The sequence below is a fragment of the Scophthalmus maximus genome, chromosome 5 (assembly GCF_022379125.1).
Source record: "Scophthalmus maximus strain ysfricsl-2021 chromosome 5, ASM2237912v1, whole genome shotgun sequence".
Classification (NCBI taxonomy): Eukaryota; Metazoa; Chordata; class Actinopteri; order Pleuronectiformes; family Scophthalmidae; genus Scophthalmus; species Scophthalmus maximus.
Window position 1 is genome coordinate 25,266,230 of NC_061519.1, and position 21,443 is coordinate 25,287,672.

The window sequence follows — 21,443 nt, forward strand, 5'->3', positions numbered from 1 at the left end:
TTAATGCCCTGGATTTTTATTTAATTTTGTGACAATTCAAGAGGATTCTTAGTCTTTCCCATGAGAGTGTGAGTGTCTGTTTGGTGGAAGAGACTAAATATATATATATACATATATATATATGTATATATAAAATAAAAACGACTCATGAATCAGCCGGGCCACTGGAATGGGCATTGGGGTTGTGGTACAGACAAAGAAAAGTAGTAGCCAAGTAGCCTTCAGTACCAAACTCTTCACAGAAGAGAGCCATTAAAGTTTGGTTCATTTTTTTGAGTTTTTTTTTTTCATTTCATTAATAAGGTTTTTTCTTTTTCCCCCCAAATGAAGGCACCCGATAACTTGTAGTCCATGGCTTCGTCAGCCGTCTGGAGTTATTAAAAGTAGAGAAAACGATCATTCTTTTTTTTTTTTTTCTTCTTATCAAATAATACATGTTGTCTTCCTTATTATGTAGAAGCTGGAATGATAATAAATGTCAGTTACTGCATTTTTTTTTTTAGTCCCTTATAGTTTTTGTTTTTTTTAGTAACAAGTAACAAAAAAATGAAGTGTTTTTGTGAGGAAAATTAAAATGTAAAAAAAAATAAAAAAAAAAAAATTAGTGGGCGATACAAAAATATATATATATATATATATATATATTTTTTTTAATGGTACGGGAGGTGGTGGTGGGAGGGGTTTATCTTTTAGAGAAAAACACAAAGAAAACGAGGCCCAGAGGGCAAAATCAATACAAAAGCAGCATAAGAAAAAAATAAATCATTTTTTCAAAAAATTATTTAGTGCTTAGATGAGTCAGAAGCAGCAAAAGTCTTCTGGGAAAAAGAGTCTCCATCCCCATTGTTTTGTTACTCGTCTAAGGAATAATAATATACGTTATGGAAGAGCTTCGAGGAAACGTGACGAACCCACTGACGAACCGATGCCGACAACATAACGGATTCACGCCCGACGTCTCCCGTCTAACGACTCCACGGAGTTCGACGTGGTGGCGTGTGGGAAACGTCGTGAACCATGTTCACAAACATCCGGAAAATAAAATAAAAAGACAGTTGTTTAAATCAGTTTTAACACGGACTTAACCACAGGGAACCGTTGGGGATGGGGATTGGGGGGGGGGGGGGGGTACAGTGTATTAAAAAAATAAAGGTTTGGAAAAAAAAAGAAAAACCCTTTTGTAAACACGGCACAATAAATAGATCAGACAGCAGGTTTCCGCACCATGCATGTGAAGACATACATATTTTTCTGTGGTACAACTTTCACACCTCATACTTTAGTTTGTCGTTTTCTCTTTTTAATTTTTCTCTTTTTTTTTTTTCAATATCTCGAGTGCAAAACATCACAAATGAACAATTCTGTATTCAAGTAATGTTATATACAAGAAGGGGTGGGGTGGGTATTACAAATATGCAGTACTGTACATATAATTGCCATATTAAGAATTTACAGACGATCTCTTATTAACAGTAACAAATAAGGGGAATTTGGAGGGAGGAGGAGAAAAAATTATTTTTGTACGACATGAGCATTGCAATTAAGTCCCAAAACAGTTGCCATGGAAACCCAGCCTTTGCTCATTCTGCCACCACTTGCATTCATGACTGACAAATGATGCATAGCACCAAAAAAAAGAAAAGAAAAGAAAAAGAAAACCCCATGGAGGTGGAGGAAGAGGGGGCGGAGTCACGTTTCCCCGGTGCTGTGTACGCGAGGCTACGTCACCTCCATGGCCAGTGTGTTCTCTGACAGACTGTTCAGTGCTGGTTTGTCTTGTTCGTGATTTTCCCTGAGGACAAAGAGAAGAGACATGAGAGACGGTGAGACGCGGCAACATGTTGGCCCTTCACACAGTTATTAAGAGTCTTTTTTTTATTTTTAGCTCCGCAGGAACTTCACCTCGAAATATTTTGGGATTAAAGTGGTAATATAGAGAATAAAGTCATTACACTATTTTTATTTCCGTAATATAACGTTAAATAAAATTTTCATTATCCTCGTAACTTTACGACTTCATTTTCGCAATGTTAGGACTTTATTCTCGAAATCTCACTTATTCTTTCTACTCAATGTGGCCCTTAAAACTCCATCATATGTTCATACAGAGACAGTGTGCCAGAAGAAAAAAAAAAAATACAACTCAAGATTTTGAAACATACCGTTTCTAAAAGATCACCATCATTTTCAAATCTATATTTTGTACATCGGTTGACGCCTCACGCCTTCTGCACCTTTCCTCACCTGGGCACTATATCCAGCGGCGAAGCCGAGGCCGTAGTGACCTTGGGTTTCTGACAGTTGGCGGCTGCATGGGTGAACTTTAAGGCGGATGTCGACATGGTGGTGCTCAGTGTCCGCGCTGCGTGGACACGCTTGCCGGTGGGAACACCCAGACGGAGGCTGTTGTTGTTTCCAGGCAGGACCTGAGTGGTGGTGGTGGCGGTGTTAGTGGCGGTGATGGCGGTGTTGGCGGGGTGGGCGGTGCCGTTGTTGTTACTGGTGGTGGTGGTGGTGGTGCAGGGGTGGAGCGAGGCCGGTGTCGGGGTGTTGGTGGTGGGAGGAGCCGGGGCGGCGGGGGATGGGGACACTGTGCTTGAGAGGTGCAAGCCCTTATAGACACCTGAGGGGTTGAGGTGGGGGTGGGGATGGGGGAAAGCGGAGGGTGGTGACGGGTGGGGGAGAAGAGGGGGAGGCGAGGGGGGGTGGGTGATGACAGGGGTGGGGGGAGTTGGAAGGTTTCAATTATCAAATGTTCTTTGAAAATAAATCCTGAAATGATCGATATTCAAATGTCTCACTGAATATGCACTGTCATATAATTACTATCATAGCATAATATTACTGTTCAAGTAGATATATATATATATACACACATTTTGATCGCCAAACTATTTAAATAATCCATTAATCGATTAACTTAGTTTTTTATGGTACAAAAAAAGTCACGATTCTGATTTCAGCTTCTTAAACATTAATATTTTCTGGTTTCTTTGCTCCTCTGTGAAAGTAAACTGAATATCTTTGGTGTGTAGGGAGAAAAACGAAACATCATCTTGTGGTTCGACATTTTTCTAAATTTTATGGACCAAACAACTAGTCGATTAAATCGAGAAAAATAATCAACAGATAAATCGATTAAGAAAGAATTCAGCTCTATTCCTGACAATAATTATTTCACTGCCATGGTTTGCTTTGTCTGCTCATTGCCACCGTTTTGCTAAACTTTGATGAGGTTCACTTTAAATTTGTTCTGCTTCTGTAAATAAAAATAAATGTATAAAAAAATAACTTGTAGATAAAATAAATAGCTGAGGCACAAACACAGTTAGCAACAGAATAGAACTCACTTTTATAAAGAATAATTTTGCGTTCATTAAACAGACTATAATCCACCGACAGGTCTTTTCGGGGGGGGGGGGGGGGGGGGGGGTTTAAGTGTCATACCTGAGGGGGAGAGGACGCCATTGACTCCGCCTCCCAGGGCCAGCTCCTCCTTGGTTTTCAGAGCCAGCAGTTGGTCGGCTGTGACGAGGGCAGAGGCGGCGAACTGAGCGCTGGCCTGGTCCAACGTGTTCGCTAAGCCCTGTTGTTGTTTCGGGGGGAGAATAAAAAAGATGCTGTGAGCGGTAAGGATGGAGGGAGAGAGAAGAGAAACTGGGAGGTGCGTGTCACTGACCCGTGTGCTGTTGGCAGTGGCGGTGCTGTTGGCTCGCTGTTGCAGCTGGATCTGCTCCAGCTGCTGCTTCTGCATCAGGCCCAGCTGCTCCTGATGCTGCTGGTACTGTTCGGCTGTGAAAGCTGAGGGGGGACAAACGCTCCTGTTACAAATCTGGGGGAATATTAAATTCACAACATCGTGTACACTTTTTTGGGGGGGTTTTTTGGGTGCAAATCACATGATCACTAACAGCGTGACGCTGCGTTTTACTTAAGATTTACTTCAACGCTTTTCTACGACATGAAATTCAAAAATATCAGGAAAACTTTAAAACAGCTGTTCTGCTAAGAATCACCATTTCCAACTGGTTGGTTCCGGTTCAACCCCAGTTTACAGCGAGGACGGAGAGCTGAGCGATACACGTCAGATGACAATTGATATGATGTGGCTCTTTTTCTAAACAAACATAAGAGGTTTGAATCAATATTCTCCTCTTTCTCACTCTCTTACACAAAACGCAGATCTTTTTTTTCTTGTTCTTTTTTTCTTCTTCTGGTGAATTCAAATCAAACAGAGTGAACCGTTTCAATAGTTCATCGCTTATGCACCGAACCTTCAAGGTTCTTGGTTGCAGTTAACCAACTCAAACAGAGCAGCCGAGACTGTTAAAGACTTGGTCCGATACGGAAACTACGACTCGTCTTCCGGACCTGTAGAGCTCAGTCTTCTTCTCGCTGTAGCTCAGGACTCATTAATGCAGACTGTGCTGACAATGAATAATATAAGTTGAGAAATATATTCTCACAGTGAAAACTGGGAAGTTCTAGACGACGTATGGCAGGCTGCCATAAATATTAAAAAGGTAATTCAACAATACTATTGAGCCTGTGGTCTTGACGGTGGGTTTATGCTCCTGGTGCTTTCGTCAAAGTTTCCACGAGTGCTAAATGAGAACTGTGAGAATTAAATGCATTTTAGTGACCTGCTTCCTTCTTTCTCTTAAAGACATCAGGTTGTGAGAGGAAGAAATCCGATGATTGTTCGACGAAACACAAACTCAATGATCTCGTCTATCCTGCGTTTCTTGTGTGCGTTGCATTAATGAAGCGCTTCCTCCGTCGCCTTGTTTGCATGCCAACAACTCAATCTCTTTCTTCACCGGCTTCCTATTGATCATAAAAGTATCATGTGGCTTTACGCCTCAGTGCGATATGTTGATTCACTTGTTCACTGCGAGCCTTTCATCCCCACGCCACAGGAAACAGAATTCATCACTTCATGCAACCTGGCAACATCTCATTTAATCAAACTACAGCTCCTTTTAATCATAATCTTCTTTTATCACTGCTCTGTGTAGACGTGACCACCAACTGTACAATCTTTTCCTCATTCCATCTGCGTCCTTCAGTTTTTTTTATGCTACTTTGCATGCAGGTCGTTTCTTCTCGCTCCCAGGCAGTTGTTTGTCAAAGCAAAAATTCAAAAACACAATGGCATTAATTTTCATTGGACGCCTCCACAAGTCCCATGTCCACACACCCTGACGAATCCCTCAGCATCTCATGAATTCATCAAACCCTAGTTTTTATTGACACCTTGCGGACGGGGAGGTGATGCAGTGAGAATGTCAAGAAGCAACAACAGATGTCAACTTCTCACAACGCAGCTGGACGACCACCCCGCACTTACAAACACATTACCGACAACAAACAAACCATCACAACAATGCAGGTTAAAGGAGTAAATAAGTCTGCGGCATGAATAAAAATTAAAAAAATAATCAGCACAAACACAATTTTATTGTACGAGGGTTAGGGACAGGGTCTCGTTTTCAATTAAATATTTTTTATGTCGCTCAAATTAACGGAGACATTCTGCTCGTATTCAGGTTCATCATTTAAATGTGGGTTATCGCTTGAAAAGGTTCCCCTGCTCCAATGTTCAGTAAACACCAGTTTCCCGCAGCTCCTCTTTCACAGCCTCTGGTCTGAAACACTTGCCTTTTGCTTCTTGTCTCTTTAAGGCCCCTCCCTCCCAATAAAAGCCCAGTCTGCTCCGATTGGCCAGCTGGCTCCACTCTGTTGTGATTGGTCGACTGCTTCCAGCGAAGTTCTCTCGCTTTACCTGGCTTTGTTGGGGGCGTGTCAGACTAGCTGCTAGACGTGATATATGCACGTCCGTAATATGGCGACGTCACAATATTACAAAAGTATCGTCCGGACTACTGACGAGGTGTTTCAGTGTTTTCTGTCGGGGAGAGGAGCTCCCTTTACTGCGGACTTTTTGCAGATCTTTTACATGCACAAAAAAACAAAAACTACAACTCCCAAGAGAAAAGGTAAAAACTGAAAAAGTATAACATATCTCCTCTAAAATCAGAGATGGTGGACCAGCAGAATATTAGAACCACTGTGCGAAGGCAGCCGAGCCTCTTACCAGCAACGGGTGCGGGAGCAGGGACGACCCTCGCCAGACGCTGAGAGGGCTGTCCCCCGGCCGCGGAGGCGAAGACCGGGCGCTTCAGGCCTCGACTCAGCCTCCTGAATAGCGGGTGGGCGTTATCCAGCTCATGTAGTGGTAGTGTCCGTGGTCTAAAGTGCCTCCATCGGCACGACTTTATATTCAACAGTATCTGACTGAGGTCCGTGGAAGAGGGCGAGGACGAGGAAAGAGAGGAGTTGAAGAAGGAGGAGGAACTTCTGTCCGAGGTATTTGTTTCTGAGGTACTGGCAAACTTGTCGGCGGCCGGCGAGCGTGACGTCGCTGTGGGGGGAGGAGGAGGAGATGAGGGAAGAGGCAGGTCGAGCATTTCTGGATCCAGGCCGTGGAAAATGTTGTCATAGTCCGTGTGAGCCCTGTCCAGCAAAACCCTGAGAGAGAGACAAAGTCAGATACTCTGCGGTGATACACTACTAAATGTGAATCTGAGAAAAGTGGAGGGTAACCGACCTGCCGCCTCGCCCCAGCCGCCGGCGAGCCATGCCCAGGCAGCGCCGCGGTACGGTGAGCGTAGTGAGACTGTAGCGAAAGCGAGCTTCTGCCAAACCGCCCTGCAAGGGGTCACACCACGGCCAACTCCCCACACGGTCCTGACGAGCCTGGAGAGAGAGTCACAGAGTCACAACTCTGTTGGTCGCAGTCGGTGACCGGTCGTTATCAAGACGGTTTTATAGTACTGATGTGTATGGAACAAAACTTCACTTCTGCCATTTGTCTTTTATAGAAGTAACAGTCATCTACTATGCTCAGGTGTAACAGAGCAGAACAGAAGATTTATCTCCACACGGTAAATAGTTTTTCTTGTTTTAACAGAATGAAAAGAACCTACAAAAAATTGACCTTGTAACCTTGAGGTAAAAGCAGGAACCTGAACTTTTTTTTAGTGGGAGTGTTGACTTTACAACATGAAGGCAACTTCTTCTTAAGACGTGAGCGCCCACAAGACAGAATGTCTCCCATAATCCCACCAGCATGATCATGATTTACCAAATTTACCACAAAACTTGAACCTCTAATGACGAGTTCACGCTACACGTTTTTCCGCTCTGCGCCAAATACTGGAGCTCGGCAACAAAAAAAAAAAAAATCTGAGGAAAATCAACGACAAGTCAGGGCTCCTAAATCAGGACTCAAACGCTACGTGTGATCCTCCAACGGCGCCATCGGGTGCCTTGCTCTCGTCTGACATATCTAGTAGACTGCAACGTCAGTGCTGTCGACGCATTACAGCCAATGGCAGCGCTCATTTCCTGTGTCACTTATCGCGTCAGTTTTAGTGGGGGAAAACATCCTTTGGAGACCAGGGACGCTCGTTGAGGATGTCTCCTGCTGAAGAATCGTGTAGTGATAAGTCACGTAGTGTGAACAACACATCAACGGAAGGCCTTGCGATAAAATCGTGCAGCGTGCTGGAGCTGCGAGGATCTTTGTTACTCGCTCTGTGGAAGAGATGGTCGTGTGACTCACGGCATAGTACTGGCAGCCTGCCTTCCTGCGAAAGGCGTAGGCCCCGTCTGGGTCGTTCTCCTCCTCCGCCTCCGATGAGCCTGAGTGCAGCTGTGGGCACAGGAGGTCAGAGGTCAGGGTGAGGTCACTGGGAGAGCAGGATTAATACACACTGACAAGTAACGAGTGCGCGTACCTGGGAGAAGGGCTCGTCGTCTGAGCTGGGGAAGTCGTACTGGTTGAGGTCCTTGGCGTTGAAGACGACAGGACCAGGGTGGTGGGGGGCACCCGACGACAGAGGCAAAGCCTTTTGCTTCTTCTCGTACTTCCTCTTCTGCCGCGGGACTTCCATCTTCTCGGGCTACGGGGGGAAACAAGAGATAAGGTTGTGAGACTTCTTTTATTCTTAGGAGCAAACTTTAAGAGACAGATGGCCATGGGAAACAGTCTTCTGACAAAATTCCTGATTCTACCTTTTCGAAAGACTCTTTTTAACTTTAATTTCTAAGCAGCATTTTAGGAAACGTGTTTTTGTCTGTGATCAGGTGTTTGAAGGTACTTTCTTTCCTTCAACTTCTAGACTTGTGTGAATAATCACGGAACCCAACAGCAGGCCTCACCTTGGACTTGTATTCCTTGAGGTCCATGTGGTCCTGGTGTCGGTACTGGTTGGTGAGCGGAACCAGGGGAATGATCTGAGGCCTCACCAGAGCCCGTTCGGCCAGAACCTCTGCCATCACCTCGCCGCCGTAGTCCGACATGACGTTTCTGGAAAAGAGAGGGTGACAAAGGATTAGCCAATCAGAGTCATTTCTTTTGGCACACTAATTTTGTGTGGTGCCCTCAAAAACAACGTCAATGACAACTCTTTTGGAAACTCCGCCAGACATTTAGTTTCGTCTCTGCGCCGGTGCGTTTGTGTGTGCAGCCCTGTTGGAGGAGGGGGCCTCACCTCTTCTCGAAGATCTCCAGCGTGAGGTGCAGCAGCTCCCGCTTGCTCTTCTCCCGCCTCTTGATCATTTCCAGGATGGTGACGGCTCGACTGAGATCCCGCCGAAGCTTCAGCATCTTCTCATAGGACGCCTCGTCGTTCTTGCGGTTCTGAATGTTGGAGGTGGGGAAAAAAAGGTTGAGAAAAACACAAAATCAGATGAGGTTGAGTTTCAAAAACTAATTGGCCAACAAAATGAACCAGTTAAATTGAATTACGTCACTACAGGTTGATTAAAGAGACATTACACAAGTTTTAATCCATAACTACTCAGAACTCTGATAAAAGCAAACAGACCTTCCTGGTTTGCATCTTCTCCGTGCGCCGCCGGAAGGCCACGTACGGGTCACTGGTGCTGGAGCCGTCCCGCCTCTCCTGCTTGACGGTGGGGATGAGCGAGTTGGCCTTGCTGTTTTTCCTCTTCCGGCTCCAGTAGTCGAAGACCTCCTTGATGAGCTCGTCGTCCTCCTTCAGCAGCAGTTTGGCCTCGGGAAGACTCACCGGCTGCGAGATACAAGCCGGAGTCACATTTTGCTTTTGCTCCGAAAATGGCAAACAACATTGATTTATTGCAGCTATCAGTTTTTCCCTCAGGTCTTTAGGTATATTTCAAGTTTCTTAAGAGCGGGATGAGTTTAAGGGTGAAGATGGAGACACCGACCTGCTGTCCGCTGCCTTTCTCTAGCCTGTCGATCATCTCCTCAAACTGCAGGAAGCCGATCTCCATCTTCTTTTTCAGCTTGATGACGAAGGCCTCGTCGTCGGCATCCAGGTCGTAGTCGGGCTGCTCTGTGTCCAGGCTGAAAGCTGCAGGGGAGGGAGAGGAAGAGGAGAGGACAGACTTTAGACAATTCCCTGGACTGAGAAAGCACGAAAGACTTGACAATCAATGTCAGACAAATTAGAGGTTTTTGTGGGGGGAATTGTTAAAGGTGCGAACAACAGTGGAAAGAATCCACTCAGAAATGGATATTTCTAGAGGGTTTCTGATTTTTTGGATGCTTCTGCATCAGATTGACTAAATACTCTGCAGACTCTGCAGCACATACTTAATGCATGTAGGTGTTTGTGTTCTGCTTCTATTGTAATCCCCAAAGGTTGTTTTTTTTCCACAGGAGACACTTTCACATGTGATGAAAGTTAACGCACATGATGCAGTGAAAACATTCACGACGTGACAGTGAGCGAGTACGCAAAATATACCAGGAGCAAGAAACTGAAGCAGCTAAAAGAAATTCAGCCATCGTTCATTCATTCTTTCTTTACGCCTGTGATTGTCCCACTTCAACATGTTAGATGCTCTCTACATTTAATGCAACTGCTTTCATGTCTGACATTCATCTAAAAGGCTCTGCGATCTGACGACTTGATATCGTGATCGAGCAGGAGGACAGTCCAGGATCTACTTTTCAAGAGCTTGACATTTTTTTTCATCCTCCTTCTAATAAGGCTTTCAAAAGTGTTTTAAGTCGTGAACGCACCACGGCAACGTGGACGCTGACATCAACGTTACTGTCCCAACGCCACAGAGGCTAACCATTTTACAAGCTAGCAGCCAAGTAGCACAATGCAGTCGATGTAAACGCGAGTTGACAACATAAGTCGTAAGGGATATCAACATTTATCCGTGGACGCATTTCAAAACCACCCAACGGAAATTTGACTTCACCCAATTGTGAAAACATCAGCAAACGTGTCACAACTCTTGAGCCTTCAGAAAATTCAGAGACAAGGTCGTGAATACAACAAGAGGGGTCGATGAAGTGGAATAATACGACATCCATTGTGGCTGTGCTACCTGGCTAAATCACATCACGTGTCTCCATCACAGGGTCTCTTTCATATTTGGAAAAACAATTCGACACGTTTGGGTTTATAGATTCAAATAGCGGCGTACAGTCACACTTTCATTCAGACTTTGTTCAATACGACATTTGAAACGTGAGCAGGTAAACACGTCTTCTCTACTGTAACTCTGAAGCAGACTTGGCTATTGAAAGTTACATTTCAGCTCAATTGGATCAGGTAGTGACTGAAGGTGCCGAAATAAGAGACTTTCTATGAATCCTGACTATGAGTTATTGCTGGAGATGCAGCGCAGCAAACTAAAACAACCGTGTATCCATCAAACTAGAGCAGAAAGCTTCAGTTTATAAAAAGAGATACAAATTCAATCAGTGGAATAGCAGGTCCCATAAATCACAATCCACAATCTGTATTCTGCCAGACACCTGCATTAAAAAGAGTTGTAGCTAAGTCAGACATATATATATTATGTTTTTTGTCACATATCTATATGTACAGAGATTATTATAGTTCACCGTAGAGGCAAGTTTAGCACTTACACAGCAGCCTTTTAGAAGCCACAATGTAATGAGAGAATAGAATCAGCACCTCAGCGTACACGAGATCAAAACACAGCCGCATGCACAAAAAGAAGAATAATACAAATGTGTAACAGCACTGCATTATATAAATGAGACACTCCGGCCTTCAAATCATATTCGAAAAAGGATCAGGCTTTTGGTACAGACCACTCATTTTTTCCCAATTATCCCCTAAAACATGCTTCATTCAATGTAAATGAAATGTATTATTATTATTATTATAATGACAGTATATTTTCAGCTGCATGGCACCTTGTCCCGTGTCTCTGTTCGTACAAACCTGCTGCAGAAGATCTAATGGTCATTAAACCACACGCAGGATTAAATGGTTCACGGATTTAACAGTACGGACCGCCGAGCGTCTGCTGGACTCAAAGGTTAGAGACCGTCAGGCTCCACTGCACCAGACTGACCCGTTCTGACGCGTGGACGCAGGAGATAAGACAGTTCCTATATCTGAGTGTTATTTAAGTGTAGATCCATTAAGTCTCACCCAAAACCAGTAACTCACAGACTGACTGAACACTGGCAGACACTTCAACGGAGCTGAAGCTAAAATTTAAAAAAGCCACGCTGAATGTTTCTATAGGTCAGAGGTGCATTTGTGTAATTTTAGTTGATGGATAAAATGTGACCCTTTGCTAACGTTCTAATGTGATCACGTTTTTGACTCGAGACAGAAATATATAAAAGCTACTCAGTCAATATAGCTCAGCTCTTTTTCCTCATCCTCAGTGAACAGTGAAACCAGGAGTCAAACCACAGACTAATTCAAATCAATCCACTTCCTGAGTCCCAACAAGTGTCTCACGACTAGCAGCCGGTGTTTTTCAATCATTTCTGTTTAATTCCGCTGCGGTTCGTCTCACGGCGAGAACGCGCCGCGGAAAATCTATTCAATCAAATTTGACTGGTTACAGAGCAGAGAACTTGCTGCTTTATTTTTAAAACGATAACTACAGCAAGTCATTTTCATCCAGGGCAGCCGTCAAGGCAACTGAGGACGATAGATGTACGAGAGATCGCAACTGGAATCTTCGGTCGGTTTAAACAAATTGAATAAGACCATATAGGTATTTTTTTCAATTCCCAACTGAATTTTCTTCACGTTGCAGTCTGAAGAAAGGGTGGAAACCCTGGAATCTGCTCCGACAGCCATTTGACGGGACAAAACATTTGTCATTTCAGCCGTCGACCGATAACTGGCGTCTCGAGTTTTAGGGTACGGCAAATTGCTTTGATTTGAGGAACAATCGCGGCAGCCGCCTGTGACACAAGACACGGTTTCTTGAACTCGTCCATCTAGCAAACTCATTTTCTCCGATTGCCATCGCTGCAACTGGGAAATCTCTCAAACTCATTTGCTTTGACACACTTTTGACAGCTCGGTAAAAGTTCATAGAAAAAGACACACGCCTGAAGCCATTAAAATGGACGAACGTCAGGAGGACAGACCAAGGTTAACTTGGCTGAACTTCCAGAGCCAGAGAACGTCACCTCACCTTTTCCCATCAGGCAAGGCTGCTCTGGAGGGGGAACTCTCTTATTTGCCACTTTATGGTCCTAAAGTGAATTAAATGGATTGACGCAGGTCTACAACGTGATAATTTAAACCTAAAATTACCCTAATGTGAACTATTCTGCTTAATGCAGCTCATTATTTTGATCAACAGCCCCCCAAGTGTCACTCAGCGCATTCAGAATAATCGAGGGGAAAAAAAAACACCGTTACAGCCAAATGAAACAACCTGCGGCAACAACAAACCCCCTCGTCTCTGCTTTTGTGCAGCACAACATTTGCCATTAGGAGACGCCCACTCACGCTGTATGTGAATAAGCTGCTTTGGCATCTTGTAGTCCCCGGGGTAGAGGGAGTCGTAGTAGGTGATGTTGCTCTCCGCCTCGGGGACCGGGATGACCATGTTGTCCCGCTTCTCGCCATAGACCTGCTGTGCCGAGATGGCCCGCTGGAGGTGGTGTTCCTGCGGAGACACGGGGGTGGAGGTGAGACGCCTGGACCACGGCAAATCATCTCTTCCGAGATGTTATATACACACACACACAAACAATTGTCAGGGTTAAAATGCTATACAAATGAAATTGCTTAAAGGGTTTTTTTTGCTGGATATGAAGTTACTTTACTTGCTAAGCGAAAGCTGGCGTTTCAAAAATATGGAACTGATGTAAAGGCAAAAAAAAAATGTTTTTGGAGGGAAGTTCATCATTTATAGAAACGGGTTATACAGATGGATTTGTGGGAAAAGGTTGTGCCCTTTGAATGAGCTCTCAATTAAGATTAAAAAAATACAAGCAGCAAAAATGGCTTATTACAGACATATTGGGATGTTAATAAGAGCTGCAACAGTGAAATCCATGAGTAAATTAATCGCTAACTTTTTTGATTATCAATCAATCGGTTCCAATAGTTTTATTGAATAAATTCGCAAAATTCTCTGATTTCAGCTTCTTAAATGTGATTTTTTTTCTGGTTTCTTTGCTCCTCTGTGACAGCGAACTGAATATCTCTGGTGTGGACAAAACAAAACATCTTCGTGGAGTTTTGGCAAACACGATCAACATTTTTCACTTTATGGACCAAACAACTAATAGAGAGAAAATAGAGAAAATATTAAGACAAATGAACCGTTTATGAAAATAATCGTTAGTTGCAGCCCTAGTGTTAATTTTGGCCCATATTTACAAGAAAAAAAATCCCAGTTTGAGGTTGTCTGAGGACAAACAAGTTTATCTCTCACCTGTAAAATGTCAAGGTTATTATTCATCCTGATCACAGCTATGTGTATTCTTAACAAACCCAAACAAATCAAGCAAAACTACAGGATCTGCTGCCAGATTGATTTTTAACAACAAATAAACCTATCAGCATCAATTATCGATATGAGCACATCACCCAAACTTCCAATATCAGCCAGACTACATGGCAAAGTGGTAAAAAAAAAAAGGTTGATGACAGCTGACAGCCACACAACTGTGAACGAGTCAGACATTGTTATGAATGAACCAGTTGATGCAAATATATCCACAAGCTGCGGCAGATTTAATTAGTTGAAAATGCCCAATTTCTATGACAAAAAGTTTTGATTTTGCTGGTAATCTCTTTTCCTTACGAGAAACAACAGCAGCCACAACCTAGAGAAATATAAAGAAGAAAACCTCTGTGACATTTAATTTGGCCGTCACAATTTCACAATAGGAGGTTAACTAAATACTGAGGGGTGAAAGGTCGTCGAGTCGAAACAAACCATAACAATCCAAGACAACGACTTCCAACATAAAACAAAATTGTGAAACAGTTTGTGCGAAACAAGACCGTGTCAAACTGAAACAACATCTTGTAAACTTCCACTCAGTTCAGGAGGGACAACAACACACTGACTCATGTAGACACCAGCTGAATGTACGTCCACCAAGTGAGTTACAGGAGGAACAGTTACACAATGAGTAACATTTGGCCTCCAGACCTTATGACAATCTCTGAAAAAATGTAAAAAACAAACACAAGAAGAAAAAGAACTGAAAAGGTCTGGCGCTAAGTCGATTGGGCTTAGCGGGAGTTGGATGGGGACAAATCTATAAACCTGCCCTCCATCCAATCACGCTCAAGACGGACACAGACAGAAGCTTGACACCGTGTTCCGCTCCAGCTCTCGGATCGGTCTGTCTTATCTAACCCGCCGCAAGTGTGACGAGAGCCGGCTGTTGCTGCTGCCAAGCCGGCTGAGGGGCGGATGTGCCGGAGGTGATGAACTGGTTTTCTGGCGGGCCGCTCGTCTGAACAGTCACAGTCAGTCGTAGTAGCGGAGCCTTTGGCCCCAGAGCTGGGCACCGAGCCACCTGCAGGGAGCGTGTCAACAAGGCGGCGTGCTGCCGGCCTCGTACAACAGCTCTCTGGGGGGAAGGTGGGTGTTTATTGTTTTCCCCTGCGGCTGTTAAAGACCTCACTGGTGAGGGAAAGAGTGTGTGTGAAGATGACAGGAAGAGTGAATGAGTCAGATATAAAGTGAGCATGTGTGTCCGTCTGAATGAGAAGGCTGGTAAATCCAACTCGTCTGCCATGGCTGCAGTTTTCCATGGAAAGCACTAGAGTGTTGGCCTGGGACGCAGATGAATTCTGGGAGAAAAATTCAACAGAGCATTTTCCCCCATTGGAAAGTGATTTCCCTCCTGCCAGTCCAGTCACAAGCTATTATCTGATAATGTCGCTATCAATCTCGCAACTTTATACCATCGGTCGTCGATGACTCAGCACCACGCAACGCCTGGGTCATGGGAAAGGTCATTCAGACATTCCCAGACAAGTTGTGGGGCTGGTACGTCAGGTCCAGAAAAGGCCAGCAGTTGAATAGACTGTCCTACGCTGTTGAATTAAGTTTCTGTGGCTCCACGTGTTGTATTTTGTTAATTGTCTCCAGGTAAGAGCACAATTAGGTGCCGGTATGTGGGACTCACTCCCAAAAATTATTCAAAAACTTCCACCACACATTTCTTTTATTCCTTTTTCAGCTACAGCCACAACTAACGTGCTTCAGTCTTTCTTCCAACTCACGCAGCCCTCATGATGCTGGTTTCACTAATTTACAGGTATTAGGTCCCTGCTTCATATTTACAGGTAATGTGACCCGTCACACTCGCTGTACTTCAAGCTCCACTGGCTCTGTCAAGATCTGGCGTGCAAGCACCTGCACAACATACACACAATCCGAACAAGTGAGCAGCTGGAGCAGCTTTTCAATTTACAACTGATGGCACTGTCTACTTAAAAAAATCATAATATTATGATACTGTATATTTTCGATTGATTTCCATTGAGAAATTCTACATAGATAACTACATGGGAATGTGATGGAGATTTTCGGGATTTCTTGCATCGATCACTGGCCTTAAAACAACACAAAAGAAACATGTTCAAAATGTGACCACTGACATTTCTAAATTCTCAAACTACCAACTACAAAGCTATGCACCAGTCTGGTAATTTCCTTTTCAGTCTCAACTTGTGTTTATTTCCGTGTGGAATTCAGGAAGAGGGAAGTGGGTCGGCCAAGTAGCCGTTTTATGGTCTTTATCTAATATATAAACATCTTCAATCTGGTTGCGCATCACCACAATTCCCACACATTTGCTGCACTTTTGGGACTTAAATACTCAAACGTGACAGATGAACCACTGTAATAATTATTATTGTCCAAATGCCTGGTTGTTCCTGAGATGACCCCACATGGAATTTCTATCAAAAATTTTTTTTTAAGCCTGTTGTGTTTCATATCATCTGGATTTTGTTTTGATCCAAGCAGCCCGCTGGCAACACATGGAAGCCAGGAGGAGAAAGGCAGAGAACAAGAAACACAGGGGGGGCAAACTGTTTTCACTGGGTTAAATCAGGCTAAGTGTGCCGCTTCTCAGAAACACCTCCGGGGCGAAACCGAGGAGAGCAGAAAACACAGATGAGGCAAAAGCTTTTCTGTGCTATTGCATTTTTTTTTTCATTACAGATTCTCTTTAAAGTGAAATCACTGCTCAGATCACAAAATGTGCAGAGATCTCGTCATTTCAGACTCGTCGATGCCTCCGTCACCTCAGCAGAGAAGTGGCTGTGTGGAGGCATCGGTCTTTCCGATGATAAAAACAAATGGTGCTTTCACCAACACCTTGAAGACACAAAGCGATATTCTACTGTGGGCAGCGCCGGCTATATTATTCCACATGGTCTTTAGTCCTGACTTTATTGTACAGGACTGTTCCCTGACGGCAACATATCTCTTAAATCTGAGTGTGGACAAATAATCATGTTATTATTTTGCATTACTACATGTGTCTGGTCTTGGCAAAAAGTATCCCAGTGAAAAAACTTGAGGACGTTTGGAAAGTTAACTTTCTCGGGTGACCTTTTATCCCATCGTGTCGTTTCAGTCTTAGTCTACTGCATCAAATCTGATTTACTGCCTCCCAGAGCCCAGTGTTCATCAACACCATTTGGATTTTTGGGACCAGCAATATTCTTCACGGTCTGTCACACCCGAGGCAAATGACTGTTCTCTATATTTACGGCGCCATGTGCTGTGGCGATCCGTTTCGGAGGATGCGGCTTGCGTAACCCTTCGCGTTCCTGCCCGATTCCCACATCCCCCCCGGTAAACACCTAAGCCTCCGCATCAACTTCCTCTTTTACTCTGTGACAAGAAAAACTCATAAATCAAAAGGCCTCGAGCAAAATCACGCCAGCTGCCAAACCTAATCAAGCAACATGGGAGTTTACTTCTCCCGGCCACGGCCATTCGCCTGAGAATAAATACACTCGGATGGAGGTGAGCGGTCACAACACAGCGCATGGGGCTGGTGCCCTCACACACAGAACGCGGCTTCTCTTGATCTCGCTTTCTCACACGTGCACACTGGAGCCAGAAATAGCCTTTCTAAAATGACCCAATCGATCACTGTCGAGTCCGCTCCGCCGTCTCTGGTCTCTCCTGCGACAGCTACTGTCCCAGACACTGTAAATGCCTCTTAACGTGATGGACAGCCACAGGGAACGGTCTGGTAGAGCTGTCCAGGGATGCTCGGCAACGGCGCAAAAGCGCTGCGTGCGAGAGGATGATTTTTAACATCCTGTCTGAGCCAGGGTGAGACATTATAACCTCAGCCATCAGACGGAGTGTTTTTTGGCCAACAGAAACTTTCCATTACCTTCCATTACTTAAATAAGAGTCCACGAGGCCAAATATCTGCTTCAAACTTTGAGCAGAGTGCACTGTTGTGCAACAACGAAGTGAAAGCAATAATTACAAAACAGGCAATGTACACGGAGTACTTTTCCATTCATGGGTCGTTGACTGTAGACTTCCTGAATTCACGGGTCAATCTCAGGAGGAGTTGTTCCAGCTGAGGCTCGAGCTGGCAGACTTGCTGGTGTTAATATCCCACGCTGCCCCACACATACACGTCAACACAAAACTGTCAACAGTGAAAGAAAACGTTTGGGGGGGGGGGGGGGGGACAGATGACAAAGACAACTTTCAATTTCACAGCATGTACGCTGGAGAGACTTTGGACAGGTGACATGCGCCAAATTCCCACCCAGCAAGGTCACGGTGTGACGAGCTGGGCGTCTGCCAGAAGCGGACTGTGTGTGCGTGTGAGTACAAGACGCACACACAGCAGACGCCTGTGGGTTCCCACCGCCGCCGCAGATATTCACCTCGCGTTCACCCAAACGTAAACACAAGACAAAGTGTCTGGCCCCAAAACAAACAAGCCGCACGTGCTGAGGGGAATTTCCGCGATGACGGCTCTCTGCAGTCGAGCCGCGCTTACAAAAACACGCAGACCTGAAAAGTACAAAACCACATGTCAAGACTAAAATATGGATCTTGGAAGGCGAGCAAGCAGCAACGGAGGAAGAAAGTGTCTGAAAAGTTCCTCTGTGGTCAAAAGCGTGGGGAAGTGCAGGGACACCGCACATTCACCTCGTAGACCACCGAACACTGAGCAAGGGGGTTCAGTGTGGTTGCGGTGGAGGAGGAAAGCGAAAAATGAAAAAGATGATGCTTTCTTTGAACACTTTCAGGAAGTGGGAGTCGAGCAGATCTAGAGAAACGCCAAGGAGTGCAGAAATCTGCTGAGGGAGCATGAGCCACAGTATCTACTGTCAATGATTAAAAAGGAAATTTCCACCTGAACTCTGACGTAAAAAACTCCAGATCAGCTCCAAAACAGAGCGGTTCGCACGCTGCGGGCCTTGGCTTTACCTCTTATGATAATATGAGCATTACATAAGCCACCACTCCAGCTGAGCGGGGCACAGACTTTGAAGTGACAGCAAGCCCCCCCCCTTTCCTCCTGCACGCCACGTGCCGCTTGTCTGCCAGCCTGCTGTGCCATCTGACACACTGAACCCCAGACACTGAGCCTCCGCAAGAGCAGCGAGGCAAGACTGGCTGCAACACACTTTTCAGTTAGAATTAAACTACAGCATGCATCGCTGCAAACGCCAGGAGTGATATCCCCCCATTTACATTTAAACATTTAGTCAAGCCTGCTGGGCAGGCGACTTAGCTGCACCCTTGGAGAAGCCCATATGATGCCCAGAATAAGGGGCCTGGCAGTGCCACACTGTTGTCTCTGATAAATGGCACAAACAGAAGAGAATGACACAGTAGAAGAAGGAGAGAAATCCAATGGGGGGGTCGGTGCATGATTTACAAACATCCCACTACATCCTACAGATAAACTGCAACACCCCGTGGTGTGCTACTACACAAACCAGACAGAGAAGCAGACTTTGTTTATCTACCTGCCTCTATGGCAGGCGCATCCAAAAATCATTAAATTTATAAAAATTGCAAGCACGAGGGACTTTGATTGTTTCTTGCAAGTCCACAGATGTTTATTAGATGTAAAAAAAAAAACTAAAAAAAACCCCCAACATAACCACCAAGTGACCTGTGAAAAAGTCAACGTGGATTCACAGGTTAGTGGTGTAAAACTGGGAGATTAAATACACAGACTGGATGTTTTGACCCGTGCATTTACTGTCAAACAACGACTGACAACAGCTGCATTACAACCCACAGCCTCCATATAAATATACATGAGGGGCTGCAGCATGCAAAGTGCAAACAGCACCACAATTTGTGACAAAAACATGAAAACCATGTCAACACAGATGTATATATTTTCCCCCAAATACATGGCACCATTGTTGACATTCCTATCTTGGCAGGCGCGCACGCGCACACACACGCACACACAGAATTTGGGATCACGAGCGCCCCCTTGCCCTGGCCCGTCGCAATTACGCCCCCAGCACCACACCACACTTGACAGACGAGACAAAATGTCGGCATCGCCGAAGTCACATGACTCCTTTGTGCTCGGAAAATCGCGCCGCACGCAAATGAGCCGGTGAAACCGGGCGATTTCACCGGATAACTACACGACGCACTCCCGCGGCGCCCAAACATCCGTCCGAGGGCCACACGCGAGCCGCCCGCCACACAAATCTGTCGTGTTTCTTCCTGAGAAAATTGGCGGCCATTTTGTGAAAGCTTGCGCAGGAGGAAAAAAAAAAAAAAAAAAAGAGGGACGCCTCTAAAAAAAAAAAAAAAAATTAAAATATATATATAAAATAAACCAAAGCGAAATATGTCCACAAAATCATACCGATTCCTCTTCTTTCTCCATCCCCGTGGGCATCTGCGGCACGGCGCGGTTAATGGACGCATATTCGTGCAGGTCGGGCAGGTCCTCGCAGCGGAAGACGGGCAGTGGCTTGGCCGCGTCCAGCGCCCGCGCCCGAAACGACAATTTACTCATTTTTTCACAACTCGCGATGCAAATAATAAACCTGTCCGATCCACCGACATTCGCCGCGGTGCCGGAGTGGCGCGTTCATGGATGTTTCTGTGCGGTGAGTTCTGTTCGGACGGTGCGGAGCGGCTGTCGCTTGCGTTCTGAGGGCGTCGCCAGCGGAGCCGGTGGGGGGGAGAAGGGCCCGGATCTCGGTCGCTCTCGCTCGGACTGGGTCTTCCCGACGCTCCGCTCCCTGGCGCTGGTTCAGTGCGCCATGGGCAACATGGCGGACATTTAAAACTCTTTTGCGCTTGTTTCGCTCGCAGCGGTCCAACCCCCCGTTCGCGGGACCGACCATTCCCACGCGGTCCCGGGCGCTTGCGCGTTGCGGGGGTGGGCGGGCGGGGGGGGGGGGGGGGGGAAGGGGGCACCTCGCGAACCAACAACCTTATAGACACACACACACACACACATTATTGGACTCTGTTTAATCTAAATTAAAACATAAATTCCGCCACATTTGCACTTTCATGTCACCATGTTCCTCTGCACACTACTGGTAACTGATTGTACTGCTGCACTATTTCCACTGTTAGTATTTCATATAATTCCAAAAAGTGTAATATTCTTATTCTCCATATTTTTTTGCAATTCATATATTTTACATTTATTACTGTAGATGTTGTTTATGTTTTTAAAGTGTGCTGTATGAAACGTGCTATATCTATCTATTTAAACATCAGGGCACGATTCTGAATTATAAATTGTGATAATCAATCGTAGTTAAATAATTGTTTATATATATGTATGAAAAAAATACATTAATCACAAGGCAATTAAAAAATTATATAAAATTTTTTAAATATACAAATAACACATCCAACATTATTATTTTTGATTATTACAAAAAAATTGGAAATTAGTCACATGACAAACGATATAACAAATAATTTATAAGTGAAAAGTGATTCACGTGGGTATTATGAAAAGGAAAGATACAAGTAATGTTGTAAAATTTAATATATAATTTGCACCAGTGATAATAAGCTTATATATTATAATATATATATATGAGTTTGACGCTTGTTGCTTGTGAATTACTGACTGTACAATCCTTGAATGTTAAGTATAATATCAAATCCAAATAAAA

The 21,443-nt window shown here is 44.7% G+C and overlaps 1 protein-coding gene across 2 annotated transcripts in view; it reads right to left on the reverse strand.

The window, feature by feature from the left end:
- Window positions 1-21,443, reverse strand: part of LOC118311249 (enhancer of polycomb homolog 1) — a 25,259-nt gene continuing 3,816 nt past the window's right edge. The window contains exons 1-14 of one of the 2 annotated variants that reach the window (XM_035634946.2): window positions 20,165-20,652; window positions 12,807-12,966; window positions 9,259-9,404; window positions 8,895-9,101; window positions 8,559-8,707; window positions 8,227-8,374; window positions 7,803-7,967; window positions 7,628-7,717; window positions 6,611-6,759; window positions 6,098-6,531; window positions 3,680-3,801; window positions 3,448-3,586; window positions 2,245-2,623; window positions 1-1,792 (exon numbers count right to left, since the gene is read on the reverse strand). In XM_035634946.2, the coding sequence (XP_035490839.2) occupies window positions 1,720-1,792; window positions 2,245-2,623; window positions 3,448-3,586; window positions 3,680-3,801; window positions 6,098-6,531; window positions 6,611-6,759; window positions 7,628-7,717; window positions 7,803-7,967; window positions 8,227-8,374; window positions 8,559-8,707; window positions 8,895-9,101; window positions 9,259-9,404; window positions 12,807-12,966; window positions 20,165-20,317 (2,514 nt within the window). In that variant the 5' untranslated portion in view covers window positions 20,318-20,652 and the 3' untranslated portion in view covers window positions 1-1,719. Of the gene's footprint in view, window positions 1,793-2,244; window positions 2,624-3,447; window positions 3,587-3,679; window positions 3,802-6,097; window positions 6,532-6,610; window positions 6,760-7,627; window positions 7,718-7,802; window positions 7,968-8,226; window positions 8,375-8,558; window positions 8,708-8,894; window positions 9,102-9,258; window positions 9,405-12,806; window positions 12,967-20,164; window positions 20,653-21,443 lie in introns of those variants that run through there. The other variant, XM_035634947.2, reaches the window with a different exon arrangement.